This window comes from Tachypleus tridentatus, chromosome 9 (assembly GCF_004210375.1).
Source record: "Tachypleus tridentatus isolate NWPU-2018 chromosome 9, ASM421037v1, whole genome shotgun sequence".
Classification (NCBI taxonomy): domain Eukaryota; kingdom Metazoa; phylum Arthropoda; class Merostomata; order Xiphosura; family Limulidae; genus Tachypleus; species Tachypleus tridentatus.
The window spans coordinates 168,105,217-168,118,139 of record NC_134833.1 but is presented as its reverse complement, the minus strand read 5'-3'; the positions used below and the strand labels follow the sequence as shown (position 1 = coordinate 168,118,139).

Here is a 12,923-nt window from a genome sequence, read left to right as displayed (position 1 = left end):
ATCGAGATGTTCTATTGTCACTGAATAGTTATCACACAACAGCACATGTAGCTGCTGTCAACACACCATAATCATTGGATGTTTGAGAGACCACTTAAAGTGACACTGAGCCTTCTGTACATTTGCCCTAGGCATAATCACACAGAGAAGTGATAGAATTACCAATGACAACAATAGACATAAAGCTATCCCATTAGTATGTTTGTTTATTTGTTTTGGAATTTCGCACAAAGCTACTCGAGGGCTACCTGTGCTAGCCGTCCCTAATTTAGCAGTGTAAGACTAGAGGGAAGGCAGCTAGTCATCACCACCTACCGCCAACTCTTGGGCTACTCTTTTACCAACGAATAGTGGGATTGACCGTCACATTATACACCCCCACGGCTGGGAGGGCGAGCATGTTTAGCGCCACGCGGGCGCGAACCCGCGACCCTCAGATTACGAGTCGCACGCCTTACGCGCTTGGCCATGCCAGGTCTCCCATTAGTATACTGCAGGGCTTGGGAAAAAAAACCAACAAAAAAACATACACACACATACAAAATAACTACTGAATGGATATTTTAGTGCTATGTTTTTTTTTGTATTAGAATATTCAAGGAATTTCACAAGCAGGAATAACTTTTATATTTATAAGCTATATTCTTTCAGTGTTGTAATTTGTTTCCCGGCTGCAAATCAATAGGCCTAGACCAGTTGGAAAATTCTAGCGATTTGACATAACATTTTCTATTATATTCGAGGTTATATTATAAATATGGGGACCGTGAAGTATTGGAGAGATAAGTGAGTAAGCTGGTGGGACAGTAAGTTTAATAACTTACAACGCTAAATTTCTTGTTTTTGTAGTGGTAGGCACAGCAGATAACCTCAATATGGGTCTGTCCTGAGAAAGTACTGACATAGAAACTTCTGTTTGTGTCTTGTGAGTTGTTTGATCAATCAGTAGTAAATGTGTACAGAAAAGTGTATTTTTTTTACATTAGCCGAGGTATTTCGTTTAAGCGCAATTTATATGGTTACTTAGGCTTATAACTAACAAGTTACAAAGTGGACAAGCCTATAACGAAACATTAAAAAGGAAATGTATTAATGCTATATAGACTAAAATGTGAATTATTTTCACCATTATAAGAAAGTCACTAACCACTAACTCTTAAAACTCAATAAATATAAAAAATAAATAAAATAAGGTTACCTTTGTTAAAGCACCTCGTGAACTTCTATTCTGTTTGCTAGCATGATATTCCCTGTAATTTAGTTGGATCGTTCTTGCAGCCTTATTCATTGTTTGCATATCATTTTGTTGTTTGTCTTTCTAAAAAGACCAAATTAAAAGCTAAGGTTTAGAGTCACACTTGTTTCAACAAATCATTATTTTATCATAAATTACTTTTAATACATGTTCAAAAATGATTGAAAAATAAGATATTTTCTCATAGAGGAGTTATTACCGGTATGTTTTCATAAATTTGTGTAGAATTTCAAACAGGCACTTAGTTCCGACAACTGAATTTTCCTCACAACTGCAACTTTCAAATAAATCTAACTTATGATAAGAGAGCATGTTTTATGTAAATTCCACTGTACAATAAATCATAAGGAAGGTTGGAGAGTGGGGTATGACATACAGTGTACACAAACAGAATATGATGTTGGAGAGTGGGGTATGACATACAGTGTACACAAACAGAATATGATGTTGGAGAGTGTGGTATGACATACAGTGTACACAAACAGAATATGATGTTGGAGAGTGTGGTATGACATACAGTGTACACAAACAGAATATGATGTTGGAGAGTGTGGTATGACATACAGTGTACACAAACAGAATATGATGTTGGAGAGTGGGGTATGACATACAGTGTACACAAACAGAATATGATGTTGGAGAGTGTGGTATGACATACAGTGAACACAAACAGAATATGATGTTGGAGAATGGGGTATGACATACAGTGTACACAAACAGAATATGATGTTGGAGAGTGAGGTATGACATACAGTGTACACAAACAGAATATGATGTTGGAGAATGTGGTATGACATACAGTGTACACAAACAGAATATGATGTTGGAGAGTGGGGTATGACATACAGTGTACACAAACAGAATATGATGTTGGAGAGTGGGGTATGACATACAGTGTACACAAACAGAATATGATGTTGGAGAGTGGGGTATGACATACAGTGTACACAAACAGAATATGATGTTGGAGAGTGGGGTATGACATACAGTGTACACAAACAGAATATGATGTTGGAGAGTGGGGTATGACATACAGTGTACACAAACAGAATATGATGTTGGAGAGTGAGGTATGACATACCGTGTACACAAACAAAATATGATGTTGGAGAGTGGGGTATGACATACAGTGTACACAAACAGAATATGACATACAGTGTACACAAACAGAATATGATGTTGGAGAGTGGGGTATGACATACAGTGTACACAAACAGAATATGACATACAGTGTACACAAACAGAATATGATGTTGGAGAGTGGGGTATGACATACAGTGTACACAAACAGAATATGATGTTGGAGAGTGGGGTATGACATACAGTGTACACAAACAGAATATGATGTTGGAGAGTGGAGTATGACATACAGTGTACACAAACAGAATATGATGTTGGAGAGTGGGGTATGACATACAGTGTACACAAACAGAATATGACATACAGTGTACACAAACAGAATATGATGTTGGAGAGTGTGGTATGACATACAGTGAACACAAACAGAATATGATGTTGGAGAATGGGGTATGACATACAGTGTACACAAACAGAATATGATGTTGGAGAGTGAGGTATGACATACAGTGTACACAAACAGAATATGATGTTGGAGAGTGGGGTATGACATACAGTGTACACAAACAGAATATGATGTTGGAGAGTGTGGTATGACATACAGTGTACACAAACAGAATATGATGTTGGAGAATGTGGTATGACATACAGTGTACACAAACAGAATATGATGTTGGAGAATGTGGTATGACATACAGTGTACACAAACAGAATATGACATACAGTGTACACAAACAGAATATGATGTTGGAGAGTGTGGTATGACATACAGTGTACACAAACAGAATATGATGTTGGAGAATGTGGTATGACATACAGTGTACACAAACAGAATATGATGTTGGAGAGTGGGGTATGACATACAGTGTACACAAACAGAATATGATGTTGGAGAGTGGGGTATGACATACAGTGTACACAAACAGAATATGATGTTGGAGAGTGGGGTATGACATACAGTGTACACAAACAGAATATGATGTTGGAGAGTGAGGTATGACATACCGTGTACACAAACAGAATATGATGTTGGAGGGTGGGGTATGACATACAGTGTACACAAACAAAATATGATGTTGGAGAGTGGGGTATGACATACAGTGTACACAAACAGAATATGATGTTGGAGAGTGGGGTATGACATACAGTGTACACAAACAGAATATGACATACAGTGTACACAAACAGAATATGATGTTGGAGAGTGGGGTATGACATACAGTGTACACAAACAGAATATGATGTTGGAGAGTGGGGTATGACATACAGTGTACACAAACAGAATATGATGTTGGAGAGTGGGGTATGACATACAGTGTACACAAACAGAATATGATGTTGGAGAGTGGAGTATGACATACAGTGTACACAAACAGAATATGATGTTGGAGAGTGGGGTATGACATACAGTGTACACAAACAGAATATGACATACAGTGTACACAAACAGAATATGATGTTGGAGAGTGGGGTATGACATACAGTGTACACAAAGAGAATATGACATACAGTGTACACAAACAGAATATGATGTTGGAGAGTGAGGTATGACATACAGTGTACACAAACAGAATATGACATACAGTGTACACAAACAGAATATGATGTTGGAGAGTGAGGTATGACGTACAGTGTACACAAACAGAATATGATGTTGGAGTGTGGGGTATGACATACAGTGTACAGAAACAGAATACGATGTTGGCGAGTGGGGTATGACATACAGTTTACACAAACAGAATATGAATATTCACGTTTTCTTGACAGAAAACTCAACAAATAAAAATTTTGAAGGTAAATATCTGTTTGAAATTAAGTTTAATTCTAAAAACATACATTTTCAGAGACCAACCTATCCACATAACATATTTAGGTAAGTTTCAACCTATCAGTTTAGCTCCCGAGTTATACAGCTAGTATTGGAGTTATTAAGCAATGACAATTAACAGGGTAAACCATACCAATGTTTTTGTAAAGTTACTTTTGGCTGTTTTCCTTCTGGCAATATTCATGTTTACTGGTATTCCAACTGCAGCTGTTCCAGTTAAAGACACAGGTAAGAAAGCACATTTCTCTAATATATCCCGTTTCCTGTCATAAACTTCAACCTCTGCCTTTGAAGATTTTTCTTTGCTACTCATACCTCCAATTATAAACACTTGAGTTCCTGGAAGGCACAAAGTTCTATATATAAATTTTAAAATATATTGTACAAGTGCAGTTTTTATTAATTGAATCTAATCATCATTTAATCAAAGATGATTAAACAGTAAAATTAGTAGATGTTTTATTACCTTAGTCTGTATGTGATTACATGTGGTGTCTAGTTAAATATTTAATTGTGGGAGCACTTGAAAAAGTTATAACACAAATACATTTTGTTGCTATTATATCCTTATAAATAAACAGAATATTAACCTAGCTAGTGGTGGACTATAGACTGTGCCATGACTTCAAACTAGCTAGTGATTGGTGACAGACTGCACCATGACTTCAAACAAGCTAGTGGTGGATTATAGACTGTCCCATGACTTCAAGCTAGCTAGTGATTGGTGATAGACTGTACCATGACTTCAAGCTAGCTAATGGTTGGTGATAGACTGTCCCATGACTTCAAGCTAGCTTGTGGTGGGTGATAAACTGTCCCATGACTTCAACTTAGCCATGGTATTTTTCTGCCCTTTGTTTGAGACATCATCTCCTAAACTTTCTGCTAGTTATAATAGATTTCTTAACCAGACAATTTGACATTTTTGAATGGTAGCACATTTCTTTCACAATTGAAAGAACAATATTACTAGTTTCTGTTTCCATAGATGGCAATGATGTAATGAAAATGATGTAGATTTATTTACTGCCAGTGTTTCTCCTTTTACACCAGTTTGTATGACATAAGGCCCAACATCCATTGTATATAAAACTTGTGCATTGTCACTTTAGATTTCCACTTATTTTACTACTGATTAGTATGAACAGACACAACTTGCCTAATGTAAACATGATTCTTCACTACCTGAAATAACACGTATTTCTAACAGATTCAATTATATAGTAAATATGAACTTGAAAACAGCATAGCATGAGACTCATTAGTCAATCTCATCTACATTCAGTGATGCACAATTTTGTTTCATTTACAAACTGTGTAATAGGTACGACAAAATTCAACTGAAAGTTTGGTACTTTCCATTTCTCCATTACACTTACTGGATACATTTACAAACTGTGTAATAGGTACGACAAGGTTCTACTGAAAGTTTGGTACTTTCCATTTCTCCATTACACTTACTGGATACATTTACAAACTGTGTAATAGGTACGACAAAATTCAACTGAAAGTTTGGTACCTTCCATTTCTCAATTACACTTACTGGATACATTTACAAACTGTGTAATAGGTACGACAAGGTTCAACTGAAAGTTTGGTACTTTCCATTTCTCCATTACACTTACTGGATACATTTACAAACTGTGTAATAGGTACGACAAAATTCAACTGAAAGTTTGGTACTTTCCATTTCTCAATTACACTTACTGGATACATTTACAAACTGTGTAATAGGTACGACAAGGTTCAACTGAAAGTTTGGTACTTTCCATTTCTCCATTACACTTACTGGATACATTTACAAAATGTGTAATAGGTACGACAAGGTTCTACAGAAAGTTTGGTACTTTCCATTACTCCATTACACTTACTGGATACATTTACAAACTGTGTAATAGGTACGACAAGGTTCTACTGAAAGGTTGGTACTTTCCATTTCTCCATTACACTTACTGGATACATTTTCATACTTCAAAACAATATTTTGTGATGAAACATTGGTAGGAAACATTCAGTAAAACTGTTTACTTATAAAAAATATTTCAGTCTACATGACAGCGGATATTCATATCACAATGAAATGAGACATTAGACAAACCACATGTACATACATGCTATAATATCTAAACCATTACTTGTGAATTTCATATACTGTTAGCACTTTCACTCATTCATTACTGTTTTGATTTGCTCAATTTAAAATATCCTTGTATTATGTCTATATGAGAAAATTATTCTTGAAAATTATATTATTATGTTTTTCAATAATTCTTTCCAGGTATTCTTCATAGTTAATCTAGTATTCATCAGTTCTTAGTGTCTAGTTAAATCCTTTGTTTCTGTGACCTCATTGTTTTATATTCTTGTCTTCATATCTATTAACATTCTTCTTGTGTGGTTGCTTCATTTATCTTAATTTATATGAAACACCTATGTAATGTTTTCAAATATCTATTAATGTACATGCTTGTTTACCCACAAATATTGCCACAATAACTCCAATAGTTCAAAACTTATCCCTGGCTACTGCATCAATCTCTTCAGTACCATTTGTATCATCTCTCAGAGCTACACTGAGTCGTGGTGGTGATGCCACTTAGGAAATGTCAAACTCTTCTTCGTGAAATTAATAACAATCAGAAAAATTTAAAGAATTAATACTTAATATCGAAAGCTATCTCTTTAGAGGATGAATCCCACCAACTCTCTGTTGGAGTTTAACTTGCCCATATTCTCTCTATATGATACAACCTGACACCAACTGATGTCAGAATAACACCACTGGATGTTAGCATAAGTGTAGGTTACACCTTGGTGCCCTCTAGTATTTGTGTTATGCAGAGCTCTGAAGACCAGTAGTTGCAGTACTGTAACAGCCTCATTGGCTGATAGTAGTGGCATAGCACACCTTGTATTTGTAACAGTTTTTACAGGTGCCACAGATTACGTGCGGTTGGGATACCATGGTGGTTTGGGTGCTTGATTCAAAACATGAGGCTGTGAGTTTGGATCCTATTACTGCAAATGATTACCCCATGTGGTTGCTGATGGTTCAGCCATCTGAGCAGAAAAAGTTTTGGATTACAAAAATACTAACCAGCATAAAACTATTCTTCAGGATGTAACTTAAGCATCTATCGACCAGTGGAATCTTCGTTGTTTCAGTGCAAATTGTGTCCAGGATCAAGATGTTCCATAAAGAGAGAACATTTCAGTAAGATAGTGTGTCTACATTTCTTGGAATCTTCATTGTTTCAGTACAAATTGTGTCCAGGATCAAGATGTTCCATAAAGAGAGAACATTTCAGTAAGATAGTGTGTCTACATTTCTTGGAATCTTCGTTGTTTCAGTACAAATTGTGTCCAGGATCAAGATGTTCCATAAAGAGAGAACATTTCAGTAAGATAGTGTGTCTACATTTCTTGGAATCTTGTTGTTTCAGTACAAATTGTGTCCAGGATCAAGATGTTCCATAAAGAGAGAACATTTCAGTAAGATAGTGTGTCTACATTTCTTGGAATCTTGTTGTTTCAGTACAAATGGTGTCCAGGATCAAGATGTTCCATAAAGAGAGAACATTTCAGTAAGATAGTGTGTCTACATTTCTTGGAATCTTCGTTGTTTTGGTACAAATTGTGTCCAGGATCAAGATGTTCCATAAAGAGAGAACATTTCAGTAAGATAGTGTGTCTACATTTCTTGGAATCTTGTTGTTTCAGTACAAATTGTGTCCAGGATCAAGATGTTCCATAAAGAGAGAACATTTCAGTAAGATAGTGTGTCTACATTTCTTGGAATCTTCGTTGTTTCAGTACAAATTGTGTCCAGGATCAAGATGTTCCATAAAGAGAGAACATTTCAGTAAGATAGTGTGTCTACATTTCTTGGAATCTTGTTGTTTCAGTACAAATTGTGTCCAGGATCAAGATGTTCCATAAAGAGAGAACATTTCAGTAAGATAGTGTGTCTACATTTCTTGGAATCTTGTCGTTTCAGTACAAATTGTGTCCAGGATCAAGATGTTCCATAAAGAGAGAACATTTCAGTAAGATAGTGTGTCTACATTTCTTGGAATCTTGTTGTTTCAGTACAAATGGTGTCCAGGATGAAGATGTTCCATAAAGAGAGAACATTTCAGTAAGATAGTGTGTCTACATTTCTTGGAATCTTCGTTGTTTCAGTACAAATTGTGTCCAGGACCAAGATGTTCCATAAAGAGAGAACATTTCAGTAAGATAGTGTGTCTACATTTCTTGGAATCTTGTTGTTTCAGTACAAATGGTGTCCAGGATCAAGATGTTCCATAAAGAGAGAACATTTCAGTAAGATAGTGTGTCTACATTTCTTGGAATCTTGTTGTTTCAGTACAAATTGTGTCCAGGATCAAGATGTTTCATAAAGAGAGAACATTTCAGTAAGATAGTGTGTCTACATTTCTTGGAATCTTGTTGTTTCAGTACAAATTGTGTCCAGGATCAAGATGTTCCATAAAGAGAGAACATTTCAGTAAGATAGTGTGTCTACATTTCTTGGAATCTTGTTGTTTCAGTACAAATGGTGTCCAGGATCAAGATGTTCCATAAAGAGAGAACATTTCAGTAAGATAGTGTGTCTACATTTCTTGGAATCTTCGTTGTTTTGGTACAAATTGTGTCCAGGATCAAGATGTTCCATAAAGAGAGAACATTTCAGTAAGATAGTGTGTCTACATTTCTTGGAATCTTGTTGTTTCAGTACAAATTGTGTCCAGGATCAAGATGTTCCATAAAGAGAGAACATTTCAGTAAGATAGTGTGTCTACATTTCTTGGAATCTTCGTTGTTTCAGTACAAATTGTGTCCAGGATCAAGATGTTCCATAAAGAGAGAACATTTCAGTAAAATAGTGTGTCTACATTTCTTGGAATCTTGTTGTTTCAGTACAAATTGTGTCCAGGATCAAGATGTTTCATAAAGAGAGAACATTTCAGTAAGATAGTGTGTCTACATTTCTGTGTTGTGGACTAAGGCAATAATCAGTGACAATGTCCTCCAGAAGCTGGACACAAATTGTTGGTTGTATGACAAAAACACAAAGGAAAACATGAATTTATCACTTCTTTACAACCCAAGGCCAGTCTTTTGCCAAAGTGATTTTAGCTGGATTCATTAAGAATCTCTCTCTCCACAATGTGACCAAATTCTAATTCTGCTTGTATGAGCAAACATTCACTTGGTTTAAATTTCTTCATTTTCAAGTGTAACACTATTCTCAAATGAATGATGGAGCTTATGACCAAACTCTGTCATTATAAACTAGGCATAATACCCTTAGCAAACCATTCAAAGTGCATAAAAGGCTCATCTGTAATTTGCAAATGTTGAGATGTTAGATCTATTGTTTTGAACTCATCACATTCACCTGTCTAAAATCAACATAGAATCTTAGCATGATTCCCCTCCTAACAATTACTACCAGAGACAACTACACATTCTTGGAAGGTTGTCTAATTTTACACTGCAACATTTACTGTATACCAGCACTCATGATCTCCATGGTGTTCTCAGGAAATACCAATGTATGAAATTATATCCAGATTATACCACAAACACCATCCATGTACATGAAGATACTATACTTACATTTTCTACACATACTCATTCAATTCACTGTTTTTGGGCAGCATCAAATAAGTTTCCATTGATCATCACCTTACCTCACAAGTGATGGTCAAGTTCTGCAGTATGTCCACCCTGCAGAATTTCTTATTTTGTGCTGTGAATACAGATCTATGGCATATATTACTTTCTATCAGAACTGTTTGAGAGTATAGTCAACATCTGCTTAAAGAAAATCAGTATTTTCCAGAAATTTTAGAAAAATGACACTATTTCAAAAAATAGCTTGATTTAGAATATCAAAGGAACTGACAGCAAGTACCCAGAACAGTACAATTAGCTTCTTTCCAAGTGTCAGAACTTTGGAGAGAAAAAGTTCGAAACAGCTGTTGATGATCGCTGACATGACCTTATTGATCAGAATGGACAAGCTATTACCAAGTGCACATGGCTTGCATGACCAAGCTGTCACAGAAGGGTCTCTATTCAGTGGCTCAGATTAGTCCAGTAGAACTTCTTCAACAGCCCAAAAGGAAACAGGAAGACTGCTTAGTTTGGAAGAGTGCCTTGATTTGGGTGGTATGAAGAACATTCCACTTCATAATGATGGACTGTACTGCAGTCAAAGAAACATCAGTCAGCAACTTTGAAATTTTCTAGTAGCTTTCTTATGATCTCTACTTCTCTGTCACTCTACTAACTGTCTTGGTCTTCATGGTTGGTTTGTTGTATGACTATGTGAGTTGTAGTTTGAACAGATGCATTTACTTGCAAGTCAAGTTAAACCACTTTGATTACACACAGAGACCATTACACTAATTTGTGACTGAGCTTTCAAACTAGTCGGCACGGCATGACCAGGTGGTTAAGGCACTCGACTCGTAATCTGAGGGTCGTGGGTTTGAATCACAGTTGCACCAAACATACTCGCCCTTTCAGCCGTAGGGGCGGTGTAATTTAACAGCCAATCCCACTATTTGTTGGTAAAAGAGTACCCCAAGAGTTGGCGGTGGGTGGTGATGACTAGCTGCCTTCCCTCTAGTCTTACACTGCTAAATTAGGGACGGCTAGCGCAGATAATTCTCGTATAGCTTTGGGCGAAATTCAAAACAAAAAATATAAACCTTTCAAACTAATCTTATGCTCCTGGGGTTGAATTCTAACTTACTTACATAACACCAGCGTTTTTAGCTACCTGAATTTAGAGTAGATTGTTTACAATGTAAATATTGTAAATATTGTTTAGAATGTAAATATACGTTTCATTTGAAAGTTCCATGACGGCAGAAAAATGTGGAAATTTTGCAGGTGGAATGAACACTTTTGTAACACATTGTATACACATACATGTATAACTAATAACCCTGACTTATTAATCTATTAACGTTATCTAATAACCCTGACTTACTTATCTATTAACGCTATCTAATAACCCTGACTTATTAATCTATTAACGTTAACTTATAACCCTGACTTATTAATCTATTAACGTTATCTAATAACCCTGACTTATTAATCTATTAACGTTATCTAATAACCCTGACTTATTAATCTATTAACGTTAACGTATAACCCTGACTTATTAATCTATTAAGGTTATCTAATAACCCTGACTTATTAATCTATTAACGTTAATATATAACCCTGACTTATTAATCTATTAACGTTAACTTATAACCCTGACTTATTAATCTATTAACGTTAACTTATAACCCTGACTTATTAATCTATTATCGTTATCTATTAACCCTGACTTATTAATCTATTAACGTTAACTTATAACCCTGACTTATTAATCTATTAACGTTATCTAATAACCCTGACTTATTAATCTATTAACGTTAACGTATAACCCTGACTTATTTATCTATTAACGTTATCTAATAGCCTTGACTTATTTATCTATTAACGTTATCTAATAACCCTGACTTATTAATCTATTAACGTTAACTTATAACCCTACTTATTACATATGAAGACGTTTTAATGACCAGGACAAATCAGCTTTTTAGTGATACTTGCGATAAGTTGATACATTTTTATTATGTTTTACATATTCACACACACCTTCTAGTGTATTTAATTTAGGTGAACATTTGAAATTTCATTTAACACTTGAATTCTGTTACTTACCAACTTTGGTAACAGCAAGACAGTGTTTTGGAGAATCAAATGTAAGATGTTGCTCCAAACGTCCTTTCTTTGGATCCAAGATATCAACAGATGTAGTGCTGACAAGAGCCCCTCCTTCTGACAAACTAGCACCACCCCATATCCAAATTCTCTTGTTTTGTGTGGTAGCAGATGCAAAAGCACGAGGACAAGGTAATGGAGTTTTCTGATACCATCTAAATTATAAATTAGAATTTTTAACGTGAGCCAACCCAATAGAAGTCATCCTGTGTTCAACCATTCTAATGGAGGTGACTCTATTTATTTTGAAGTTAGTTTTTACCTATAGTATTACTGAGATTACTACTATATATTGCTACATTAAAAACGACCAGCGAATAGCACTTAATAATTTGGTGTATAACGGATTATTTCATACTCACTTATTATTCAATGGGTCGAAACAGTATATTTTATTAGAGAGGACCCCCTCTTGGTTCTTTTCTTTCCTAGTTGTTATGCCTCCAACAACATAGATAAGTCCTTCATTGTTTGTAACAGCACTTCCCATCATGGGTTCTGGTATAGAAACAAGACTGGTCCACTGATCGAGTTCAGGTTCATACATCTCCACCGAAGCTATGACACTAGGAAAATGTATATTCGTTATATTTACAAAACCACTTGCCAATTTAATACTTTATAATAAAGTAATTGGTATTTGACTAAAGATGTCTGAACCTATAAAATAAATATCCAATCCAATGGGGGTTGTCAAACAGGATATGTCAAATTCTTAGCTATGTGGAGTGGGTATACCACAAAATAATGTTAAGTTCTGAGGTAGAAAGACTAAGAATAAATACAGTGAATTAAGACATATTATATTCTATCCTAAACTTTAAACATAGCTTCACCCTACACTGACGAGAAAACTAATCGGTTGTTTGATTTATTTATCAATAAATTTATTTATGGAATATTACTAAATATGAATATATTTTTACATTTTTAATACATTGGTGAAACTGCCTTCACCCAAAAACCCGAGTC

General features: G+C 35.3%; 1 protein-coding gene across 1 annotated transcript in view; it reads right to left on the bottom strand.

Annotated features, from left to right (window-relative positions):
• LOC143226895 (beta-scruin-like) overlaps positions 1–12,923 on the bottom strand; it is a 51,921-nt gene that overhangs the window by 29,673 nt on the left and 9,325 nt on the right. Inside the window, 4 exon segments of the mRNA XM_076458429.1 lie at positions 1,199–1,318; positions 4,294–4,499; positions 11,892–12,106; positions 12,314–12,517. Coding sequence (XP_076314544.1) covers positions 1,199–1,318; positions 4,294–4,499; positions 11,892–12,106; positions 12,314–12,517 — 745 coding nt within the window.